This window comes from Python bivittatus, unplaced genomic scaffold (assembly GCF_059951505.1).
Source record: "Python bivittatus isolate LINGU-HERP-01145 unplaced genomic scaffold, Pbiv_v1 ctg000080_np1212, whole genome shotgun sequence".
NCBI lineage: Eukaryota > Metazoa > Chordata > Lepidosauria > Squamata > Pythonidae > Python > Python bivittatus.
The window spans coordinates 26343711-26370746 of NW_028277035.1; the positions used below are offsets into that span (position 1 = coordinate 26343711).

A 27036-nucleotide genomic window follows, 5' to 3' on the forward strand; every position below is an offset into this window, starting at 1 on the left:
AAGAGTGGAACTGAAATGAATGAAATCCATATTAATATTCTAGACAAAAATGCTGAGAAGGATGCCACACTGTCAGAACATTGAAAAAATGATAAGGCTGCAGGTATAAATATTGTAACTCAGGTTATGTTAAAATACAGATATAGTTTGCTCATGGAGTAGCTGTGTGATTTGTTTAATGTGCACGTGAAGACTGCATCTGTGTCTGAAGACTGATAGAATAGCATTATTCCTTAAAAAGGGAAAGATAGCAAGCGTGAATGAAGGATTTTGTTTGTTAAGTATGCCTGGGAAGGTGTTTGATAGAATTCGGAATTATAGGACAGAAGTAGTGACAATGAACAAAATTTGAGAAATGCAGTATGGCTTTATGCTGGGGAGAGGGTATGTAGAAGAGATTTTTTTTTTTCTTTTCCGCAGATCACTGGGAAATATATGAATATGAGAAAGAAAGCTTATTGTAAGTTTGTTGTTTTACAAATCAACCCAGAGTTCTCACTCAAGACACAAATGACCAGGCTCAAATTATCCTACTTCTGACATATTATGCTAAGACTCAGCTCTCCGGAAAAGCTCTAATGCTGGGAAAGGTGGAAGGAAAGAGAAGAAGAGGATGACCAAGCAGCAAGATGGATGGACTCAGTTACAGTGGCAGTGAGTGTACTATTGGGAAATTTGAAAAAACAGGTTAGGGATAGATCAACATGGAGAAAATCTATGTATGTAGTCACTAGGAGTCAAAAATGACTTAATGGCACATAATCAATCAATCAATCAATCAATCAATCAATCAATGATATAAAGAATAGGCTTTAACTATGGAACATTTTGTTTGTGGAGTTGAAGGTTGATTGCTGAATGTGATGAGAGCAAAATGTCATGGCCATAAAGCATGCATGGGAATAAATGGAATGGCTAGCGAATGGGTCAATAGACATCAGGGAGTAAGTCTAGGATGTGTGATATCCCTCCCCCCCCCTTTGAAATGGGCTTATAAGGAATACATGTACTTGTGATATTAGAAGTGTGTTGGTTGAGGGCTGTGAAAGAAACAACACACCCATGTCCCTCCCTTCCCTGTTACAACACCCTTAAGAACCCTGCCCTTATGTATCAAACAAGCCAGCTCTTTAGAAAAGATCTTGCTTTGAAATCAATGGAGCATCAATGGAGAAGCCAGAAGAGTTGGAGGGAAGCAAACAAAGAAGAAGCCAGAAGAAAGAAGAAGGGAGAAAGAGAGGTTTGAAGAAACAAAAACCTGAGAGCTGAAATCTTGAAAGTGACAGGAAAGCAGATGAACCTTTGCAGTGGCTGGGCAAGTCACTTTCCATTATGTACCAATCTGATCTTATGTCTTCAGCCATAGAGAACGTAATAAAATCCCTTCTTTTGCCCAAATGACAATGCTTTACATGAAACCCCCAAATCCCAACATCGGTGTAAAAGAGCAGAGGAGCTTTGTCTCCAGCAGCACTTTTTAAAAAGCAAAAGACACAAAGCCGGATGGCATGCGATAAGAAAAAGTCTGCAGTGAACAAAATAAATTGTCCCTCTCTAGGATTCCTCATTGTGCATACAGTTGTAGAAAGACTCTTTTAGAAGTGTTTATAATGATGAAATGAGCAGCAGCAGATGCTGCAGTGAAAACTGGCGCTCACAGCTGGCTCTTCCCTGTCTCAGGCAATGATCACAACTGGCAGTTCGGAATCGGAACCATGTTCTTACAGCTCTCCCGCAAGCCAACTCTCCTGTAATCTCAATACAGTAAGTATAAGAACATGCTTAAATGTGGCTTGGTCTCATTATTCACTTTGCCACCCTGAATCTGAAATAGAAACCTTGCTCCTTCCTTCTCAGTGGGCCAACTGTCATTCTACCGTGCAATCTGCATCTTTTGTCAGCTCCCTGATGCTGCAGGGTCCATGCTTAGGTGGCCCTGTTAGTTATGAGCAATGGAACAAGAAAAATATTCACAGGGTAAATGTAGTGTGCTTTGGGGGATGAAATTGAGGATTCTATGGTGCCTAGGTATTCTGTCTCTGTTTTTTCACTGGTGATTTATAGTATCTTCTAGCATAACCCAACCGTGACTATGGCAATAAAAAGTCTGTCTTCATTACTGTTATATCAGCACAGTGATGGTTGGATGATACCACAAGATGCTAGAAATCACTAGCATCTGTTTTCTGATGTACCCTGTAAACCATTTTCCTTTAAAGCACCATTTGATCCATTGCTTGCAAGCATCTTATGTTTGCGGTGGTGAAACCTATACTATTATTGTATACTATCAACATGAAATCTGCCTAACCTATGAAATTATGAAGCTAAAGATCATGATGAATCTAATGTGGTAAATATAGAATAAATTGCTGATAAGGAGCAGTTGGCTAAAGTTATGATTCTATTTAATCGCGTAGGTTAGAAGAGTTAACAGCATTTTGATATATAGGGAGATGCAATCATGTCATTCACTTGCATCACAGAGTTGGCCAGTGGGCTGCTGCAGGATGACAATCAGCATTTCTGCAATAGCAATTTATAGTATCATCCAGCCATTGCTGTGGCAATATATCACAGAAGTAGACAGGCTTCATCTCACCACAGCAATTGTTGGGTGACACTATAAATCACTACTGTGGAAATGTTTTTGTTCCTGTATCTGCAAGCTGGTTTGCCAAAAGTAGTAGAATCTGTTTATAGACAGCCCAATAGTACAACTAGAAATCTCTGTAAGGAATATAGAAGGAAAAAACTAGAAAGGGAATTAAGAAAGGGCTGAAGGCTAGGAAAACTATTACAAGAATAAAGAGGTGAATATGACACATTGGAGACTTGATGATGACGACGACAATCGCTGTGTGAGATCTCCTTCTTAAGACTCTGAGAGCTTTGAGGAAGGGAGTTCACTTGGGTCCCTTCTTATTGCACTTAGTGAGGGAAAACAATAACAAAACATGCATAGAATTCCTCGTACAACTCGTGTCCTAATAGAAACATGGAAACAGGAATCTGTTCCTACTGCCCAGCTGATGCCTGATGGAAGCAGAAAGATCCCAGGTAGTAGGAATGGATAGAGCAGTGGCACATAAAGGTGGTAGGTCTATTGAAGGACCATACTGGTGGCAAGGGCAGGAAAGGTGTGGATATGTATGGCATGGGTTGTCCACCTCCGTAGAGGAAAACACTCAAGTGGCAGAATTGTTTTGTTTTATTGTATCCTGCTTTGGGAACACGTTAAATGAAAAGTGGACTTCACATTGCTTCCAAAGAAACAAACACTTAAATAGAGACATAGTTACTAAAAAGGTTGCTCACCATTACCGTACACCTTAAGAATCTAGGAAATGGTGGAGCAAGGAGGCCTGTCCACTACACTGTTTCTTTTCATTTCTTTTCCTTTCTTTCTTTTTTCTTTTTTCTCTTGCTATATCATCAGGTACACATCATAAATGAAGTCTAGAGACAGACCAGAATGAATCACTGCTTATTGCCTGAACTGGACATTCTTAAATTAGATTTTCATCTTTGGAGGCTGGGTGCTGGACTTACCTTATGAAATGGCAGGCAATCTGTTTTTTCATTTTTATTCTTGGACTTCAGATTAAAATTATATAGTGCTCGGCACAGTGGTGGTGGCTGTGGCAATTGTTTGATAACTTGCACGGCATTTGTTGGGAAAACTCCACTGACCCTATTGATTTCTCCTAGATACCAGTTTTCATCCAGCTGACGGTATAATATAATGATGTCTCCTTTGTTGAATCTCAGTTCTCCAGGGTTCTGTCCTCTGTAGCTGTATAAGGCTTTAGCCCGGGGAACCTTCATATAAAGGAAAACGAGAAATGAGTCAGCTTATGAGAAAGTCTTCTAAGGGTAACAGGGCTTAGTTTCAAATATGTGGGTCTAGGACTGCAGCTTTAATTTCACTCAGTAGAAGAGTTTAATGCCTGCTTCTCTTTCTCCCTGCTGAAATCATTGGAACTTAAAATGTCAGATTGGATCATGCCATAACATTTTTCCTGTTTCAATATTTTATTTCCCCATCTCCAAGAATTTAAGTAATAACAGAGAGTAAAGAGGAATGGGAGGGAGAAGAAAGCATGGCATTTGGAGGTCAGTACAATGCTAAAAAATGTTCTAATGGAGAGGAATGACTGAGAGGGGTGGGACGTTTCTCTCTTGGTACTGCAAACTCTGCACTTTTAGTTGAAGGCTGTGTAGTGTTTTTGTTTCAGGCATGTTTCTTGATTCATAACCTCTGCATACTATCTTGCACAGGCTGAGCCCAAAGACAAGCCACCAGCTTCTTTGTTTACCATGAAGAACTTGCAGTATTCTACCTGATGCCATTGGGCATACAGAGCTTCCTTCCACGGAAGTGAAGAAGCAGTTATTTTGAGTGGAGCGTATCCTACTGAACTCGAGACCTCTTGCTCGCAAAGGATGCTTAGGACAGAGCACCAAAGACGTGGCTAGTTCCTGAATTCAGTTTCTTGTAGCAGCACTAAAAGCAGATTGGGCAAAGCAAAGTCTGCCAGGTAAGAACTGCTGAACAAATCAGGGTTTCTTTCTTGGAAACACACGCTAGTTATTTGCACGATACTTTGAGTTCATGCTTAGATTAATGTATGCCTTTCACTTTGCAACATCCTTATATCAGGAATCGCAGGCCACTGCTAATAGAATTGATCCCTTGCTTTTCAGTTTCAAACTCTAATTTCATCTTACCCAATCACAGCATTCTTCCAATATGCAGGACTCAACTCCTAGAATTCCTCCAACTGCCTAGTTTTTGGTGAGAATTCTGGGGCTTAGAAATCCAGACATCTGGAGGAACCACTCAGACGGGGGAAGGCTGGTCTCATATATGGGCCTGTACATGTGACTGCTGCTAGTTGCTCCACCTCAGTGAAATGTCAACTCAGGGCCAATGCAGCTCAGTCAGATGCTTTGGGCTTCTGTATGTGTGGCTGCACATGCTCAGAAAACCCCTGTTATCAATTTTATTAAAACAGTGTGGCTGCTTTGATGATTAAAAGTGGGATGTTGCTTTGTTCTGAAGGAGCCCTTTGATCAAAGTTGTGATAAAATGAAGTGCCCCTTCAAAGATCTGCACCAACTGCTAATTTATATTTCAGACCATACTATGTTTTGCATTTCGTAAGGGCATTCTTGTAATTCTCTGAACAATCAGAATGAGGGGAATTGCTCTGCTGAAGTAAGGGCTCTACCAATATCTGTTTTTGATAGTTTCAGTAGTAAAATGACAATCAGGACACAACATCCACATGGCCGAACTGAAATCCTATTTTATCCAATCCAGAATTTTCAATTAAATACGTAATAGCCTAGATAATTTAGACTGCTAAAGCCAACCCAGACAGCCTCCACTGAATTCACTCTTCTTGTTGTGCACGTAATCTGGAATAGCCACGACGATCCTTCCTCCCTTTCTGAAGAAGCCAAGCAGAGTGAAACAGAAGGGTGCCATTCAGAACTATATAGCAACTCCAAAAGTAAACTTCCCTGGAGAAGGAGAGTCCCTGAGGTTGCTAGTCCCAGAAAAGGAATGAATGATTCAGGTAGGTGGAAGCTCTGGTCAGCTTGCAAGCTTGGCTGCTTTTCCTCCTGAAACTCACTTGTCTTCATTTGCAGATGCTGTATCTAAAAAATTCTGTAAGAATAACCTAAATTTGCTGCCTAAAGTTCAGACATGGGGTGAAGTGGGAGATGTGGTTGCTACTACCATTTGTATACCACTTTCCAGCTTTAAAAAGGGCTAAGCCTGTTCAATTGGGTCACTGAAGTTTCATTCTTCTCAGATGCATCTGCTGATAGAAGGAGACCTTCCTGAGGCTGTTTGATTCTGAGCATCAGCTGACGAAGCCACTGGCATTCTTGCTCACTTGTTTTCTAGAGGTCCTCTATGAGCAGTTGCAGGAAGAGAAGGTTGGCTACTACGTATCAGGAGGACACATGCTTCAGTCTTGTCAGGTCTACCTGATTTTTTACTAGCAGCTGGACACAAAATGGACACATGGGCAGAGAGGTTAAAATCAGCTGTACCCCATGAGCCTTTCAGTGGGATGGCCTGCATAAGCAAGTTGAAAATAAATACAATTCAGAAAACCCTTTAAGGAAAACAAAGTCGAATAGAAGCACATCTTTTGATTGGTGGTCCTAAGGAGTGTCCACCTGGACACACCCAGAAGAAAGGGCTAAAGCAGAAACAACCCAGTCTCTAAATCAGCTGCATATTTTGGATTGGCTGGGACTTCAATTCCCAGAGACCCCATGAATATAGCCAAAGATGAAATTCTGGGTGAAAATTTGGGGAGCAGTTGTAATTGTATTGGCAGAACAGCAGGTTATTGAGAGCTGTGCCAGGCCAAACCCTGATATCCTGCCTCAACAGAATGCCCCTGAGCACATACCGTGATTCCTTAGGTACAAATATGTCTTATGACAATCTTTTGCAGCAGGTTAAAACAACACCTTTCTTTATGAGTCAAATACTTGCAGAACCAGCAGACAATAACAACCCTAGTTTATCCTGTGGTCCAAATAGGTGTGCCACCTTTCTCCACCCATAGATTTCAACTCCATATTAATATTCAAGGCACATGCTATGCCTTTAAAAGACATTTTGTGCCCAGGAGCAGCTTAGACTAAATATATAGTCAGCTCTACACATGCCAAACTTCTCACCTCCTATGTTTCAGAGACCAGATTGTTATTCATGCCAAAGATAGCAGATGTGAATGCTTTATGCTTTTTATAGCTTAACTTTCATTTATAAGGCCCTCAGCTTAACCCTAACCTTTCTTAAATTTTAGAAATTGAAAGGAGAAAACCTGTTTTCAGCACATACTAGCTGGTAAGAATATCTATCTATCTATCTATCTATCTATCTATCTATCTATCTATCTATCTATCTATCTATCTATCTATCTATCTATCTATCTATCTATCTTCAACATATTTGAACCAGTCTTAAAATGCAGTTCTTATTTCCATTGCTAGTCATCTGCACAGTTCAAACCACACTCCTAACACAAGCAAGAACTTAATTTGCAAACAAAGAAGCACATTTTGGAGAAAGGGGCTGCCCTTAAGAAGAAACAAAACGTTCACTCTAATTCTCATTGTCGTATCAATTCCACATATTACAATGAATGTAGGAACACTCCGGCTCCCAACAGCAAATATCTTTTGTCTGGATGTAATGCACACACATGTCCTGGTTTCATTCGGCAATATTTTGCTGGGATTGTAGGACACGGAATTTTGAGCAATTCTTACCCAACACCACTCCTTGTGGCATTCAAGGGGTGGGGCTCAGTGGGTATTGATGTTCACTGCTGAAAATGAAGATGAACCAAACAGTTTTTTTTAAAATCATACAGTTCTTCCCTTAAATATTACTGATCTGCTCATGCAATAATTCACTGTTTCCAAATTAACTTCCCATCATCCAGCACCATTGTAGTTTGTCAATTCTGAAGCTTTTTGCTTCTTGTTTTTAAAGGGCTTTAAAAATACAGCATTGCACAAAATCAATCCAAATATACCTAGCAACCTTTGAAACTGAAGGATGGCATAATAATTTGGTGCTGTTTTAGTATAGTGATATGTTTTTATGAGCCCATGTTACCCATTGATCAGATTTATGTTTTGGATCTTATCTTGTGATTTGCTGTGGCTCACCTTGGGGATCACTGCATTGGAAGGATGATTATAACTCTTTCAAAGAACAAACCAAGGGGCTTCTAAAGGAATAGATCTTTAAACAAATACCAGTTCTTTAAAGTTGGCCATGCAACTAGGGGCCATGCAACTAGGAGAATTGCAAGGTACAAACTAGTTTGCTGTACGCCAAATCAGACCATTGGGAGAATAGCATTTTGAGGGCTGAGGATTGTGGTGAGGACTTCAGAGAGTTTGCCAGTCCAAACACACACATTTGGTTGACATTTACTCATATATACACAGAGACATACGAAAATTCTCTCTCTTTCCCTATACCTACATAATCAGTGACACCAGCGAATGTACATACAACTTCCCTCAGATGCACATAAGGTTACGAGATATCTGAACAAGCAGAGGAGGACACAGACAATTGGAAAGGAAGAAAAGGGAGGGAAAAAGGAGGACATACTAACTGTGTAACTTTCTTGGCATCCACAAGAAAAATTACAGTGAAAAACTGCAAAAAAAAAAAAAAAAAAGGTACTTAGGCCTACATGTATATGAATTTATGTTTTCCAACATCAGAAAGACTGATTTTTCAACTGCAATATTTTTCCAACAAATCTTTATTTTCAAGAACATATGCTAGCAATAATATAGAATTGATGACAACACGCTTTTCAAATTTCACTACAGAAACATACGATGAGTCATGTGACCTACAGACTACAGTGATTGCAGATTTGAAGGGGCTGGATTGAGGGTGATTGCTAGAATCAGGAAGTAAATGAAATAATCTAAATCTAGGCTGTCGATGGATGAGGTAAAGAAAGAAGCAGTCAGTTCATAAGGTCACCAAGCATGAAAGTTGGAATGACTACTGTTGTAAAAACAACCTAAAATAATAATAATAAAAAAAAGACAAGGCACTCAAAAAGCTGGATAATATTTTATTTTATGTCTGTTGGATGGAAGACATGAGGACCCCATATGCACACTATATCTCTGGAAGAGGAAGCCAGGCACCTTCTCTGTTCCTTTGGCTGACCTTACTTTTGGAATTGCTCTGCTGAGAAGGAGAAGCCATGTCTTTCTTGAAGTTTTTCAAGTTTGCAATCTTGGGGTTCCCTCAAACCTACCAATACCTTCTTTTCTTTTCTTTTCTTGTTTCTTTTCTTTTTTATTTGTAAGCCACCCAGGTTGTCAAGGAGTTGGGCAGCCTCTACATTTGGAAAGAAATAAAATAAAATAAAATAAAATAAAATAAAATAAAATAAAATAAAATAAAATAAAATAACTGTGGGTGGGGCTAGTCACAACCTGAACTTCCAAAAAAAAAAAAAAAAAGGAAAGAAGCTGAGGAACCTGATATTTTAGCTTCGAGGCATACAACATCTGGCAGAGCTGAAGAAGTTAAATAATTTATCATGTAAAATTGTGCACACACACACACAGCTAGATATTATTACAAGGACTAAAATCAAGGCAGAGCTTAATCCATAGCAACAAAATGTTTGGAAGTCCAGATCTGAAGCAAAATTAGCTTTCAGACTAGGTTCACTGTGGTATGCCAATAAAGCTTTCAAGCTGCTATACAACTGCCTAGATAAGGAACATTTCCTAGCTTATTACTTTTGCCTTGGAAGTTTTAATAAAAACATAGTTTTATTTCATATATTCATTAAGGATTATTAGAATAACAAGATGCCAAATCCATACTGTGGATGTACAGTGCAAATACTGTCTCTGGTCTAAATCTGTTCCCCCCCCCCTCCATTTTAACATTTTAAGAAAAACAGACTCCCAGCTAAGCAGTTTCCCATCCCCACTTCTGAAATCTGTAGATGATTTGAATCAGGTTCTCTTCTCAAATCTTACACTGAAGTTTCCATTAAATTATTGGGATTCTTTTGCGGTATTTTTAGGGCCCTTCCAGACATGGCTCTTGCACCACTCCAAGATGGCTGCTGTGCCCCTGAATTCCCCAGCAATAGCATTGGGCAGCTGATCCAGTTTACTTCTGGCTTGGCTGCAGCTCAATATAACTTGTCAAACTTCCATTTTGCAACTTCTTTGAAAGCTGAGCTTGGGGATGGATCACTGTTCCATTGGCAAGAGTTCCCACCAATCTCTGCATCCCACTGCCTTGGCTTCCTTCCCCAAAGCCCCTATATCACCATAACGCCACCATATACTCAGGCCAGGCTTCAGCAGAGCAGAAGAGCAGGTTTGCACCTCATGATTGGTGTTTATCTTGTTTATTTCACTGTGAAAGCAAATATATTGTGTGATGGGGATGGAGTAGGGGAGGAAACCAACTGGGTGCTGATTGTTTTTACATTCCCCACATCTAGTCAACTTGTCTGGAGTTTTTAGAAGTTGCACTGAGGACAACTGCAGCCCCCTATGAAAATGGTTCTGAGGATTAGAAGAGTGTTTGGGGAATGACAGCAGTGGGTATATGAACGTGCCCTCAGTGGAACAGTGGTTCTGTCTTGTCATGGTTTGGTGAGCACCACTGTAGGCTCTTCAGATTTTCCATCCCATATTATGGAACTGGGTTATTTGGTGACAGACTCTCAAAAATGACTCAGAGTAGATCCTTTATTGAAGACAAAAATGAAGCCAACTAAAACAAAAGACTTGCCTACAGCACTACCCAAAAATCAAAGCCTTTGTATGTATTTATCCTCAGGTTTAAAATCCAGCTTTTTCTCCCTGCCTTTCCAAATCAATGGATACTTTTATCTTTTATCACCTGGGATCTGTTGGCTTAACAATTCTCTCAAGCTTAGGTGAGGTTGCCAACTTCATTCCTAACCTCACCTAGGGGCATCTGAAACAGGAGAAGGCTGGGAAGCAATAAGCAGCTGCAGATAGCCTGAAATGTTGACCCTGGAGTGAAGGAACTTAGTTATTATAAGTGAACTCAGCCATAGATAAAAATTCAGACAATAAAGGTAGTACTTTATGGTGGCATTTATCACCTGTTTCACCACATGCAATAGTAGATGATGGAGATTTCCTTTCAATTGTTGAAATAAAAATGTGCCATGAACCTTCTTTCTACTGGAAAAGAAACAGCTGAGCAAGTTCTGGTTTTAGAAAATTTGCCAAATGAACAGGTAAGTTATTTTAGGTGTGGAGAGGTAGCCATGACAGGAATTAAATTGGTGATCTTAACAAAGAGATTAGCTAACACCATTCTGGTGTTACAGACGTCCAGGTCTGTTGACATGTAATAAGTCAGTTATAAAATCTAATGTAGTAATGTAGTAAGTCAGTTATAAAATCTAAGTTATAAAATCAGTTATAAAATCTAAGGAAACTGTATCAGAAGGCCCTTATGGGATGAAGAGAGGATAAAAAAGTCCTGATGGTTTGTTGGTTGTATATGGCAAAAAGAAACATTGGCCTTGATATCTGTTCTAGCAGGAGGCCACTAAAAATTTCAGAAGAGGAGATTGATAATTTAAATACTTCAAAGCATGCAGCTGGTAACTGAGCTACAACACTTCTTCCCTCAGAGAAGGAGAGTCTTCCATACACAGTGGGGAAAGAATTAAGCACCCTTCATCCATTCTTCTTTAAATCAAAATTGCCCCACTTGGAATGCTTTTTAGTATGGTAGCTGATGGAATTTCGCTGGAATGAAAGTTTAAGATATCAACACATGGAGACTTCCAAGATAAGTTGATGTAGTTTTATTGGCAATAATGGCTTGTCATAATGGACTTCTTGGATGCTTTGGATCACTAATTATTTCTTTAAATTATATTTAAATTATATCCCACCTCTCCTTCAAGATATTCAATAAAGTATACATAGCATTCCCTCTCCAATATTTCCCCACAACATCCCTTTGAGGTAGGTTGAACTGTGAGAGAGTGACTGGCACAAAGTCACCCAATGAACTTCCATGATTGAATGTGAACTCAAACCTGGGTCTTCTTGACCCTTGTCCAATTCCATAACCACTGTTTCTTAGTTTCCTAGAGAAACCTATAGCGTGGTATTTCCTGTCCAGGTGCTAGCCAGGCTTAATGCTATTTAAAAGTATTATCATCAGGACATTGCCACCTAGTTGGGCAGCACTGCTGTAGAGAACCATGGTCTAATTTCAGAAGCCCACTGCAAAGGTCAGAGATATGAAGGTCTGTGGAAGGGCAAGGAGACAAATGACAACATGAGCATGATAAAATAATCATGACAATTCCACAATTTACTTGTGAATCAGATACCTTGATACACTGATACATGTATGTGGCCTTTCTATGATTATGTCATCCTGTCTGTGTCATCATTTTGGCATCATCATGGTTTGCTGCCATCAGGCAAAGCTTGGATCAGACTCTGGGAGGAATGATCCGTCCCTTTCCCTTGTAGACAGAAAGGGATTGTCAAGAGAGAGAGAGACTAAGGAGATTTTTTTTTTTTTGTTATTCAACTAACCAGTGAGGTGAATAGTAATAGCAACTGGAGGTTGTCAAAAGGGTAAAGCTACCAATCAGTTCTTGAAGATGAGAAGTAGAGAGAGATATCTGGTTTTCCTGTTAACACCATATGTGGTAGATTCAGGGGAAAAAAGAGTCTACATGTGATGGTTTGCTTTGGGAATTAAGACTAAAGTGACTACTTTTCCTTATTCTGTTTTGCTTTGTTCATCTCCATCTCGCTTCAGTTTTAAACTGTCAACATGCCTTGCCCCTGGCTGACCTAATCTGAGTGTCTCTTACTAAGCATAATATACTACAAGCCTCTCTACCTTTCCATGGCCCTATCCCTGAGGTTTCCTACCCACGAAGCACTGTAATTTAGGAAATCTTTCATTTTCAATGCAATGAAGTACCTATAGGTATTAATTAAATTGACTGGCTTTTGAGTGCTTGCTCATTTTATTTTGTAGGCATCACATTCATTATATAACATAATGCAACTTTCCCCCCTCTTCATTTGGTAGTCTTTCTTGCAATTTAATCTTAATTCTTAGGTAGTTTTCCTCATTCACTCCTTTTCCTTTTTCCCAATTCATCATGTAATACTTATTCTTCAATTGTTTCATATTTGAACATCTCCTAAATATGGATATCTGGATTAGTCATCTACTGACACACTAAAAAGGTCACTTACATATACCATGTAGAAGAAACTTGGGTCCTTCTACAAGTGTTGCATTCTGACTTAAACATTTTAAGTGCATGCTAAAAGAGTAAGAAGTGAAGCTCTTTGATCTAATAGTTCCTGGTAAACCAAGGATAAAAAATCCTACCATCCTTTGTATCTTATCCTCTAAGAAGTCTTTCAGGCAGAGATGTTTCTTGAAGGTCATACCTGTGATACTGTAGACCAGATTAAAAGCACTTGCTCAAGTATAAATTCTCATGGTGCAATGATGAGAACCAATGGTATGCAGATAATATTTGATTAGGCTGCAATCCTAAACTTGCTTGGAAATAAATGGCATTAAAACAATGGCATCAAAAACTGCTGAGCAAACATGGGCTGTATCAATAGTACATTGCATTTCACACCTTTTTACACCTACACATCAAAGGAAATCTATTTATCATATTCCATTCCAATAAAGAGGTTTGCTTATTTGGAAAGAATGATGAAGCAATCTCCCATACAGTAGTTTTGCATAAATCTTGCTTTTATGATAGTAACATTCAGACAAAACCTGAGAGGTACTTGAGCAAAGCCATTCAAGAAGGAGGAACTCTACTGAGAGAAACTATGAATTAAAACTACTTGTGGAAATAAGAGATAAATGATAGTGCTATCTTTATGATTTCAGTGATGCTACCAAAGTCACAATTAATGGATTTAGAATAAATATTTACCCATTTCATTATGTCTACTTTATTTAGTGGAGAGTTTCTTTGCTATGAAATTATTCATGTTGCTCAAAATGTAAATTAGTTTACCTTGAATCTAGTTATCCCAACTCTGAAGACTAGAAGACTAGATACTGCAAGCAGCAGCCACAAAAGTCTGGTTGCTGACTTAAATTGATTTCTCCCACTTTTTTTAGAAGTGTGAGTAATTTATAGAGGCTTTACACTGAGCAATTTGTCCCCAGTTTTGTTCACTGAAAACAGGCATACAAGTAGCCTCATGAACAAAAAACACCCAGAAAAATGAAAAGTGGAATCACATCATAATATTGATGATGGATGGATGGATGGATGGATGGATGGATGGATGGATGGATGGATGGATGGATAGATAGATAGATAGATAGATAGATAGATAGATAGATAGATAGATAGATAGATAGATAGATAACCTTGGAGCCAGATAAGGTTGACTTTTCTGCAAATTCCAGTGATTCAAATTATTGACCTCTGGAACAAGCAACTACGTTGGTGAATATTTCATTGTGCCCTGGCCAGCACACTTTAGTTTAAGCTCTGTTACTGAAAGTTCATGGAAGTTTATCCTATTAATATTCAGTCTTTTTGATCGCTTTGCTTGTGCTTATAGTGTAGAAACAACTATAAGTCATTAGACAACTCTCAAACGTAGTTGATCTTTTCCTTAATTTCTCCAGTGGCACTCATAACCACTGATCCAATTCCAAATTGAGCTGGGGAGAGTTCAGCAGTCAGTAAGTGAGAAGAAGAAAGTATTTTAATGCTTGCTTAGGTCTCACTGAGGGTCTCTCCCAAACTAATTATATGGATCTGTTTTCAGACAAAAGTTGATAGAAAAGTTGGACCTACTTTGGATCTAACTTGTGAACTCACCACTTTCCTAAGAAATGGGAAGTGCTAAAGCAAGTATTTACAGAATGTTTCATCTACTTGCTTTTGTTAGAGAAAATGCTATTTTTTATTGCTCCAACCCTCAAACCACACACATACACATGCATACACATACACACAGTTTATTCAACTGTATGCTTTTCAGTCTTAGACAGCATGAAACATTCTGGTAATTTGAGAAGTGACATAATCCACTATGGCTCCCTTGCTGATCAAGTATCAGACTTCATAGGCTCCAACTTGGCATCCTCCAGACCTGCTAAGACTGGAACACCCAGAATTCCCAGACATTGACAATGTTGTCTAAAAATCCTGGAAACTGCAGTTCCAACATATATGTGCAGTTGGGGAAGGCTAGGGAATGCATACCAGTGGAGACCATTCTAAACAGGAGGTCTTCATTTAGATATATTGAAAGGCCTGTAGGTTTCTCGGGATGGGGGGAAGGGATCTGCCATGGGCATGTAATATTAAATAGGACTGTGCACATTTTGAAAATAAGTTGAAAGGAGTGCTTTAGAATGCATGGGAAGGAAAACACATCACTTCCTTAAAGAAGTGTGGCTTTTTCAGGCTTCCTTGCAAGCCTGAAAACAAACATGGGTGCTTTAAGGAGATGACTCATTAAAGCACCTGCATTGGTTTTCAAGTTCCTAAAGGAAGCCTGAAGAGAGATGCATCGCTTTAAAGAGGTGATGTGTCAGTTTCCATTCCAATGTGTTCAGGAGCATCTGTTCCAAATAATGTTTGAAGCATGCAGATCCCTATTATTAGCATATTTTTACATGCAGCATTCTCTCATATCTTGTTAGTGACTACAGTTTTTCACATCATGTTTCCCATGTTTGCAAGCTTTGCAGTAATGGCTGGCATTAATTGTCTTAAATAGATTATACCAAGTAGTGTTCAGTTTTGTGGTTACAGCTGAATGAAATTTCACACACATTCAAAATTTGCCAAAAAATTCAAACTTAAGTCTTACTCACATTTGAAGCAGTTCAACTTAACTGACTGGAACCTAAATTCTAACAACAAACATGTAAGCTCACACTGTTAAATGCTAGTAAATCATGACTATGCTGAAGTGTGCATGTTACAAGCTGTCAACTGCCTGATGCAAAATCAAAACATATGACATCCGAAATACTATCAGATATGCGGTATTTGTATCATTTGTATGATGATACTGCAATCAATATGATGTCACTTGTCCTTCCCTTAGATCCTCTGCAGATGCTTATGACTTGAACCATCTTTTCTACACTGCCATATTGTTAAGTACTGTGCTAACAAAGGTTAAAATACAAAATACACTTTTTTATATAAATCTGAACTTAAACAAATTCCTTCACTCTCTGCTACTTTCCTCAGGTCTCATAAATCCCACCTATCATAAAGGGTAGGGGGCAGCTGCTATGCACATCCTCTGGTAAGACAGGAAACAAGGTTCTGGTAAAAACTTTTCTAGAAAAGCAAAACACGATTGAATCTCACCATTAGAGATCATTTCATGCTTCTTGAAATAATTGCATGTGGTCTGAAATATGTATGATTGAATGCTTTCAACCCTCTTTTAAAAGCCAACTTTGCTTCACTGTGCTGTCTGAAGCTTCTGCCTTGAGAGTCTTGGGAACTCATTTGGCAGAGTCCCCTAAAGAAGAAATTAGAGAGGACAGCTGTGATGCGACTGTATGGCACACTGTGGAGAAAAATAATCGCAAAGATTCCTTCAATATATCAAAATAAAGAGAAGGCTGGTAGTTGCCTCATGCTAGGCTAGAGGATTTCTTTATCATCTAATCTGTCCATGGGTGCTGTTTTTTTCTCCAACAGGCTATTTCTGGGAACTTCTGCATGGATTACACTTTCACAGAGAAAGCAGACTTTGCTATTTACAGTTTGTGTGATTAAATTCCAAAACGCCTCCATTTTCTTATGTGGAGGAATTGTGTCACTTTGTGCAACTTCATTATAATTTGAATTGTTCCTTTGCTTTTTAACAGTTGAGGTAACTTCAGTCTTGTCACGTAGAACAATACTGTCAAAAATGTTCAATTTCTTCCTATCATTATATTCTGAGAATTCAAGTCAGTCATAGTTTCTTCAGAATCATTCCCAGGGAGCAGCTGAAAATAATTCCACTTCCTGCATATGTGTCTTCACATGGTGCCCCAGCTATTTTTAGTGTTTTTTAACACCTTCAACATGCACAGAGAATTGTAGACAATAGGGAATGATCCATTCTAGTAATAGGAGTTCTATGGATTTCTTTCAAAGAGACATGATCAACATTCTCATGTGGGAAAGGTATGGTAAGTATTCCAAGATTGGTGCTTCCTGGGTTAAACAGGCATATTTCCCACTAACCTTCCCTTTTAGGATTTCAAGTCCCCTTGTTCCCCAGGTTACAGAGTGAACAGTGTTGAAACCCAGAATGCCTTTAGAGTGCCATGTTGAATAAATCTGTCTAGAAGAAAGATTGCACATGTTTGTACAGCAAGGCTGGCAGGACTAAGTTACTGCAAAGTCTGTAACATTAGGCTTAGTCCACACAAAACAGTAACCCACAGAATCACAGTCGGAAGGGATCTTTTGAGGTCATCTATTCCAATCCCCCTTTGATTTAGTACAGTATGTGAACGTAGCTATTTGTGATTTCTAAATGAGGGCTTTGTCTTACTGTAAGCTTTGAAGATCACTATGGATTGCTGAACAATGTTTAAAGCAGATTGTGGTTTGCAAACTGGGATGCATTTGCACAAAACACTAGACTAGGCTAAAATGGATTAGATGTTTAAGGTTCAGTGTGTTATGGGAACCCAGCCACTATCTTAGCACGTTGTGTGAATTAGGCCATTATATTAACTCCTAATGTGGTTTATGGTTGCCTAATCTTGACAATGAGCTGAATAAGGGAGAACAAGTTGGCATTAAATCCAGAAAATTCAAGGTGCTATTGGTATGGAAAAAAATGGATTTGAAGATTGAGATGGACCCTATTCTGGCAGAGTTGCACTCCACAGAAAGATCAGCTCCATAGTTTGGGAATGTCTTAATTCACATTCTTGGTATGGACTTTTAAAGCCCTAACTGGTGTTGGGCCTGACTATCTAGGGGACTGACTTCCTGCTCTGAAACAGCAGGAGAGACTCTTGTGAAGGTGCCCCTGTCACCAGAAGCTCAGCTGTCTGGTACACAGGAGAGGGCCTTCTCCTATGTAGCTCCCAGGTTATGGAGTCCTTTCCTGGGGAGGTTATTTTGACCCACTGTCCCAGTATTTAAGAAAAGGGCAAGAATCCACCTTTTTTCATCAAGCTTTTAACTGTTAGCTGACTTCGGTTATGTTGCTTTTGATGCCATCAGTTATATTTTGTGTTCTTTTTAAAATTTTTGTACACCTCCTTTTGTTCTGAGAGATGTGCTCATATAATCAAAATCGAATCACCCACTGACCCCTTGGGATTGGGTTTTACTCTGGGCATATATTTATTTCTCTTCTTTTCCCCATATATTTAACTTGCTCTTCTGTCCATAAAGCACTCAGATTTCAAAAAAAAAAAATGAAATCATGATATATGGATTTAATGATTAGAAATAGTAGACAATAGAAAAATGAAAGTTATGTCGTAAACTTTGAGTAAGAGCTTAAAGCAAATTTATACTTATATCTGTTGTAAAGGAAAGTCAGAAGTCATTTTTCTTTTGTATTTCTTTTTCTTTCTGCACTTTTGACTTTTCCATTCTTTACCTTTTTCTCTTCTCTACTTTCTATCTCAATTATTAATTCTTGTTAGTTTTTATCTCTTTATCTTAAAATCTAATAAAGTTATTTGAAGATAAACACATAAAGCACTCATGTATAAATCACTTATAATGATTAAAATGGATCCTGAGAAGTAGGGGAAAGGAGGCAGATGCCTAGGGAGTTAAATAACATGATTCACTCTACAGTGAAATATGTTATTCCCGGATCCCACTTCTCAGCAGTTTAATTCTAAATGATTGATATAATTTATAACATCATGGTTGAAGAGGTGATGGCACTGAAGAATTCCTTCAGATGCACTTTCTTGCTGATGTGGCATGTATTAGAATGCTTTTATGCATGATGTTCTAAATGCATAGATGCATTGGCATGAATATGTTTACAATCAGCTGATTTACAGCATAGGTATGTCCTGTTGGGGACATTTGAATTCATGCAGCTCTCAAAGGACATGGAGTTCCTTTCCCTCTGGGGAATTACGTACAGCAATTCTCAGGGTCAGGCCATTGCATTAGGGCAATTTACAAGGAAAGAAGCAGAATGAAAAAAAGGTAGCCGTAAAAAGCAAGGTAAACATAGCAGGCCAACCTGCCCCCCTCCCTCCAATTCTCTGGATGACGAGTCCAGCACCCAGTGGAATTTCCTGAGTTCCCACGGACCAGGGATGCATACTGAAAGCCAAACAAAACAAATGAATGTCAAGGATGGGCCTTTCCTGGAAAGAACCATTTAATAAAGCAAATGTACAGCAAACAGAGTGAATGTAGGCAGGTCGTACAAACAGAATGAATGTAGGCAGGTTGTAAAAGCCATGAGGTCACACATGGCAAGACATCACACTAATTATGCAAATGATGCAATTTCTGTCAGTTGTGTCATGATATCATGCCATGTGTGACATCATTACTCTCCCTCTCAACTTGGCAGATGCCTAGGGAGTTAAATATGAAAGCACTGGATCTGAAGTCTTTCAAATAGGAGCTCACTATTCTTGTTCTCCCAAAGTCAGTGTTGATTATTTGCACACAAATGTCTCTGCCAGAGTAGCCACACAAAATGCGTCAGTGTGGCAGATAGCTAATTTTAGAATGTGCACTTAATTAAGGGTTTATGCACTCCCACTGTCAGTGCCACATCTGCTAACATCTGTCTTCTGTTAAATCTCATTGTCATCCTGTACTTCATAAATGCTTTTCCCGTCCACATCTGATCAAAAACCCAGACAAATCCAAAAAGGTTTGCCAGCCCAGATGTAAAGAGGACATACTGAGACAGCATGTACAAGTTTTCCCATTTGTAGCTCAGTTACATGATTGCGTTGACATGACTACATGATTTTGCTGCCCTGGTGCTACCAACATGGGAAGGAGAAACATTCTGTTGGGGAAAGGGATGATAGATTTTAAAATTAAAATTAATATCACTAGTCACACACATCCCTGGTCAATCACCACTAATCATAAAACGTTTGCTTAAAAAAATACAGAAAAAAAGGAATCATGGTATAGTTAGTATCAGCCCAGACTGATCTGGAGAATATAAACATTTTAGTGGTACATTTAACCAAAATCAATCAATCAATCAATCAATCAATCAATCAATCAATCAATCAATCAATTGGTATGCCACTGCAATTATTGAAGTAACTTTAGGTGGCTACCTTATGAAGTTAAATTCCTCTTCACTGGAAGTCTTCAAACAGAACCTGAATATTCATCTGTCTGAAATGCTTTAGCAGATTCTGCCCTGAGCAGGAACAGGCTAGATGACTTCTGAGGTAACCTTCAGCTTAATCATCCTATGATTTAGCTGCTACATCAGATGGGACAGTTCAACCCTGGACAAAAGCCCCAGAACTACACAGAGCTCTTTAAAACCCCTCCGGAGATTGCTACTGAAGAGTAATACATTTTAGCATTGGACACCTGCTGGAAATGCATAGCATGAACATAGTCAATTTGTCAGAATATCAATTTGCAAACAAATATTACTATGTGCTAGAAGGCAGACAAGTGTCAACTACATAAGGGAGGAATCAAATTAACTACTAAAGGAAATGAAAAACAGATTATCCTACTCTAGCCCTGCCCACTTTCTGAAATGCAGCTTCTCGAAGGCCACATGCAGCTCCTGGCTTGAAAAAAAGGTTGTACATTTAAGTATTAGGTAGAAGACGGTTACTTTCTTGGCAGTCATTGCTAAGCAGTGTGATTAACTTAATAAATACATCTGCTACTCCTCTTCCATTTATGATTTTTTTTCTGCCTGAGTCATTTACCTTAGTAACCAGTTAAACACTTTTGTGTTTTGCAAGTCAACGCTTTGTTTTGCCCACCAGCGCTCCAGAGAGGTTTAAAAGCACTCAAAAGCTGCTTTTGAGATGGTTTTAATCTCTTCCTTTTTTTCTGTACTTCACCATTTCATTTGGTCTCCTTTTGTATTTTCCTATATTATAAATGTAATTAATTCACTCAGTCATTTCAGTCGAGGATGCAAGTTCTTAAGTGCATGCTGGTGGTCAAAGCTGCTGCCAAGTAGCCCTCCCATATCTTTCTCCTGTATCCAGATTACAAATGACTTTTTGGAAGGTTGACTGAAGAATGGTAAACAACTCAGGACCAAGCCCCAGTTTTACCACCAACCTGCACATTTTACTGGCTTTGAAAGCCACAGATGATCACACTCCATAAAGTTTCTGTACTTGGTTCTCCTGCCCTCCTTTCAAGGAACTCCAAATACTCTCCCATGTCTCCCACCATACCAGTCTTCCCCAACCTAAACTTTCTGCAGATGCCTGGAGCAACTCCCACAATTCTCAGCAATGGTCATGTTGCTTGGGGAATTCTAAGACTTGACATCCACACGTGTAAAGATTGCCCACATTGAGAAAGAGTCCATGTACAGAAAAAATGGGTTGGTCCCAAGCAGCAAAGATAGGATGAGCCAGGCTGCAAGAGGGGACTTGGAAATAATTTATTCAATTCTTTCTTTATTGATAGGATGGTTGGAGTATGTGTGCTGGTCGATCAAGTTGTCCTATAATGCCAAGAATGAACTCTGGCATGAAGTAAAACCAGCTTGGAAGCATATTGAAAAAAACATCAAGCATCTATCAGTCAGTTTGCTACCACTGGAAATGCTGAGAAGTCATCTAGAAATATATGATTTATATAGATCATGGTCTTATCATATGATGTGATATAGAAAAGAAGAGGTTTTTCCCCAGTGCTGTGTTAGAGAAGTACCATGTTCCATACCAACCAACCGAGTTCTTAGAGTTTGCCTTTTGGACAATTTTAGTGCATAGCAGCAATTGAATTTAAATTAGGTGACTCTTTTTTTAAAGGGAATTTCAAAGCAGGTGAGACCTCTCATGTAACTACTTGAATCTGAGGGTTCAAGCATTTGCCAATTTAGAATAAGGTTGGTTCTTGCACTTATGTTATTTAGAGTTCAAGCATACTCTTTACGTCATCTGGGCATAAGAGGAATCACCCAACACCATCCCAGCTTCTGCCTTTGGTTGTACAATAAATATGATGGCTAAATGATATATAGTGCACAGTTCACAATGTTATCTTAGTCAAGCGTTTGTACATCCTCACTGCACTAAATTCCTTCCTAATCGCAATATACAGTGACAACCCACTAAGAAGATAGCAGAGAGAATAACTTGCATACCAACTCAGTGCAAATCAACCAAGCTGATACTGAAGCTAAGGCAAATATTTGTTGAATTAAATGTACCATTCTGGTCATGCAGATACATTTTGCAATAGTAGAAGTGTTTATTTAGTATGTCCTTTTGTTCTTCTGCAACACAGAAGAATGAACATGAGGAAGTTAATAATGGTGAAAATGGTACTTGTCTGGAAGGTCTGGTCAATAAAACCAAGATTAAGCCAAAGATATTGGGGCACCGTCCCTGGATTTCTTGTTCTATCCCTGTTCGGAAAACATGTAGAGACCACTGTATGAAGTGGTTTTGGAACAGAATCATATAGGTTTGCCCCTTCTCCTGATTTCTGAAGATTCATAAGCAAACATGAGTCTAAGTTGTATGGGAGTATCAAATTTTTAATTTATGGTAAAAACTGTCTTTCACAAAAAAACAAAACCAAAAAACCCTATAGAGTAGTGGTCACTCAGTGATAGTACATTTATTTGCATAGAAAAGATCTGAAGTCTCTCATGATGGCCTTGTCCTATATGAAACCCTAGTGAATTCTTGCCAGGAGACTGACACTAAATAGCTCAACGGTAGACTTGGTATAAAGCAACTTCCAAAGTTCCTATGAAGGTTTTGTCAGATGTTCTGCTCAACATGAAAAGGGAGGCAAGGACAACAGGTATAACATTGCTTCATGTGCTATGCTCATGCATCTCTTATGTCAGATGGATTACATGAAAACAACTACTGGGTCCTATAATCAAACAGAAAAGGGAAGAAGAGAATAATTTGGAAGGCACCATTATTCAATGGATGCTTATACTAGAGAGAATACCTTTCTTTTGCTCTCTTTCCAGCTGTTGTCTTGCATGCCCATATGAAACAACAAAAGCAATAGATAAGCATACTAGTGGTTTCTCTCAGACAATTTACATTATCCTTTGGCTTACTGAGAATGCCAAAGGACTTTGGTACAGAAATGTCCAACTGATGGTAGCTTTCATGTGATTACAATAAGGATGAAAATGCATAAGAAGTGACATTCTCTGGAAAATTTGGAGAGGGAGGTAGAGATCGCTAGCAATTTTCACAAAGGCAGAATGAAGATTTGGATGGTTGTCTGCGTGTCCTTACCTAAATGATATCTAGCCTGCTACAGGAGTAGCATAATTAGATTCTTAGGTGACTCATGTCTATGCTGTATTGCTTAGTAGGAAGTTAGGATTTCTGGAATATTACTTTGATGAAGGGTGGGGTGGGACTCCTGAAGCTTCCTGGCAAGCATCTTCCTTTATACTTTTTCTACGAAAGGCATACTCTCTGATGACCAGATTGTATTTTGTAGCTCTGTGGAGTTGTTGGGGTTCTCTGAGCTTGGTTGTTTTCTTGCAGACGTTTCGTTACCCATCTAGGTAACATCTTCAGTGCTTGAAAGGAGTGGAGTTTATTTTTATAAAGTAGCTTGCCTTGTCAGTGTTGGTGGGGGAATTGTTTTTTCCTCTGGTAGTTTCTAGATTAGGCTGTTGTTTACTGGTTGATTGTCTGAGTTGGTAGTTCCTTGATTAAGATATTATTTACTGTTTGATTGTTTGTCTGGTGTTAATCCTGGTGTTAATCCCTATGCTCAGGCATGTCTGGGCTTCCCACAAAATTCTGCAGAGTTCATCATTCATCCTGACTCCAGAACTAGGGCAAAGTAATACTACAAGCCTTAATTTGTTTCCAAGCAGAATTCAAAGTCTCCAGCCTTAAGAGATAACTAGTTAGTGTTCAGGATGGTGATGCTTATTCAGATATCAACATGTTCCAACTTTTACAGCAACATTATCAAACTAATTTAAGTGTAGACTTCTAGAGTTGTAATTCTTCAGGGTTTAGCTTCTCCCCTAAAGTTTCCACCTCAGAATCTGACGAATCTCAGACACTTAAAAAAGGATATAGGTTTGTTAAAAAAAAAAAAAAAAAAGCAGCATATGCTAATCTGCATGTATAGAAGCAAATTTAGATCAATCAATCAATCAATCAATCATAGTTGGGAAGAGAAGCTTTAAGTAATGTTAAGCCTCCATCTGTGAGTTCACTTAGGTGATTGAAAGCATCATTTTTTAAATTATGAATACTCCCTTGTATTATGTTCTTTCTAAGCCTTTTATTAATTTTGGTTAGATAAATGGAGTTGTCTACTATTTACTTGGATGAAAGGGAAAGGCTTAATCTTTATGAAGCTTATTTTTTTACAAGGGGGTCAGGGACTGATGATGGCCCTGTTTTTGTATGTGCCCAAATTCCTCCTCTTCTCACAACTGAACAGCACACCACCCATTTATTAAAGAATCACTATTTAGAAATGGATGCACTATTTAGAAATGGATGCAGACCTATGATGTGGGGTAATGATCAGAGTATTGAATATCCCAGGAAACTTTCTGAAAAAGTTTGAACAGGATTGCAATATGCTTTCCTATGGAAGGAAAATCCCATCACTTTTTCTTTCTCTCAACTATCACCATCAACAGCTTTTTGTGCCACATTTTGTGTAAATCACATACATGATTTACTGTATTTACAGGTAGTCCTCAACTTATGACCATTCATTTAACGACAGTTCAAAGTTACAACAGTGCTGAAAAAAGTGACTTACTTGTCCTCGCACTTATGACCATCGCAGCGTCCCCGCAGATACGTGATCAAAATTCGGGCGCTTGGCAACTGGCATGTATTTACAACGGTTGCAACATCCCAGGGTCACGTGATTGCCATTTGCAACCTTCCGGGGGGATTCTGACAAGCAAAGTCAATGGGGGAAGCTGGATTCGCTTAACAACCACATGATTTGCTTAATGACCACGGCAAAAAAAGTCATAAAGTCGGGTGTGACTCCCCTTCCCTTCCATTCCCTTCCCTTCACACACATTCAATCTCTCTTCTTAGCCCTTAGTTTCTGGTCCCCTGGTCATCCTTGTTGCCTGCCAAGTTCTTTGTTGCCCCACTTCCAGAAAAATGCTGGATTCTCCCTTCACAAGATTGATTGAAAGAGGATAGGATAAAGTTACAGAAATCTCAGCAATTGGACTATTTTCACTTTAGAGTTCAGTTTATCGCCCAAGTTCCTAAGGTGGAGACTTTCTTACTTACTTCCTCGTGGTGAGGACACCATTTCCTTAACTGACAAAGGAGGAAAGTTCAGATGGTTAGAATGTGAATCTCCCTGAAGCTCCCTTCTTTCTTGAAGTATGGTACCCAGAAGTCCTCAAGGTGGATTCTGACCAGTATAGAATAAAGGCAAACTCTTGCTTTTCAATGATGATACCTGCCCAACAGAATAGCCTCCCTCCAGAAATCTGACTGGCTCCATTCCTGATGACCTTTAGAAAAGCCTTAAAAACTGAGCTGTTCAGAAAGCACTTATTTAAGACCTGTTATCAATGCACCTATTCTTTTTTGTTACGGTTCTGTAATTTGTGATAAAGTTTGATGGTTTAAAAGATCATTATTATTTCTAGATTACTGTCACATTTATTTTTTTTTGTGTTGTATACCACCATGAGTCCATTTGGAAAAAGGGTAGGATATATAAGCAAGTAAATGATAAATAAAAAGTAAACCTATCAAAATGGTTTTGAATGTTACCATTATCTTCTAGATAACTAGCCACCCTACTCAATCTTTCTTTGAATAAATTCAGGTTATGTACCTACAGAATGCAAACACCATCACTCTCATCCTGCTTTAGGAATAAATCCACTCCGCTCAAAGGCCTTTAACAAACATTTTCTCCATGGTTGAATGAACCCTTCCCATTTGATAGTTTTGTAGATTTTTTTAAAAAAATGTGGTCCTAGCCATTTACACTTGCTATGCTTTCTTTTAACTTGCTGGTGCTGTCAACTTCATTCTCTTGCCTCACGTTATTATTGCATCCTGCAGCGGTGCTGCAGTTTCTGAGTGCTTTGAGGCTCATGCAAATAGGGCTAGAGGCAGGATAAAGTCTCTGAACTGCAGCTGTCCCCTTCTGATGTAACCATAAGATATGACGTCATCTTCTTTCAGTATGGCCACTGATTGGCTGGGATCCTATATGTCACTAATCCAAGAAAAAAGAAAGAAACAGCAGGTAAAAGGAAAGATGGTGAGGCAGCAATACCAAATATGTGGGGGAATGGGAGGTGGACATTTGAGGTAGCTAGGAGGAAAAATAACCCAGCTACTAGACTTGTTGCTGTTTTTGATCCAGCAATAAAATATAAATGTTAATATACAAGCAGCCTTTATTGTCACTCCTTATTTCTTAGCAGAACCCCTCTTCTAAATTTCAGCTTTCAGCAGATTTTAGAAAGCAAAATGAAAAGTGCCTTCCTATATTCTTCACTGGAAGAACACACTAAATCATGGGTTTATTTGTATCCTTAAGCTCTTACTTTGTTGAATTCATTTCAGTAAATTTAGCTGGACCTAAATGGCAGCGTGCTATAGGAACGGGAATATCTACATCTAAGAATCAGACCTCTTTGTGGCATCTGTCTCTAGCCTTTCATTTATCCTGAGAGATGCACTTTCTTTGCAGGAAATAAAACAGGAGTGAGCTTTGCTCTCCCCAGATAGCTGCTTCTTGATGTAACATGAATGTCTGGATTGAATTTGATAGCAACCATGTGGTGCTCAGGTTCACCCTATCGCCATACCTGCAAAGAGGTCAAGTTCCTTGATGTCACTTTAAGCAAAACGATTCTTGTAGATCTAGCTCGCAAGCAAGCTGCCTGCTGAGCTTTGGGAAAGAACCGTTGGATGCAAGCAGGAAAGCATATTGTCTACATGGTGCCAAAAGACTGCTGTATAAAATGTAACTTGGAATTGACAGGATGGAAGCTGAGTTGGATTGAGGCTGCTTCCTTGCAGTTTGAAGGCTGGCAAGGCAAGGAAATAGCAGGGCAGAGCTGAGCAAAGATGTTCTTTAAGAGCTCTTAAATACATGGTTAGTAAATGACAAGAGAAACCATGTATGCAGATTTGCACCAAGCAGAGATTTTTTTAGCCAAGACAAGAAAGGCAACAGGCTGTCATGGGAAGGCAAATGTTTTTTCATATTTTAAGATTATTTTTTGGGGGGTGGGGGGACATTAGTTCATTGAAACAGACTG

General features: G+C 38.9%; 1 protein-coding gene across 3 annotated transcripts in view; it reads right to left on the reverse strand.

The window, feature by feature from the left end:
• The window catches only part of SH3RF2 (SH3 domain containing ring finger 2), a 72714-nt gene that overhangs the window by 38418 nt on the left and 7260 nt on the right, over positions 1-27036 (reverse strand). For all 3 annotated transcript variants that reach the window (XM_025165541.2, XM_015887767.3, XM_025165540.2), the window contains exon 3: positions 3553-3822. In XM_025165541.2, the coding sequence (XP_025021309.1) occupies positions 3553-3822 (270 nt within the window). The remainder of the gene's footprint in view (positions 1-3552; positions 3823-27036) is intronic.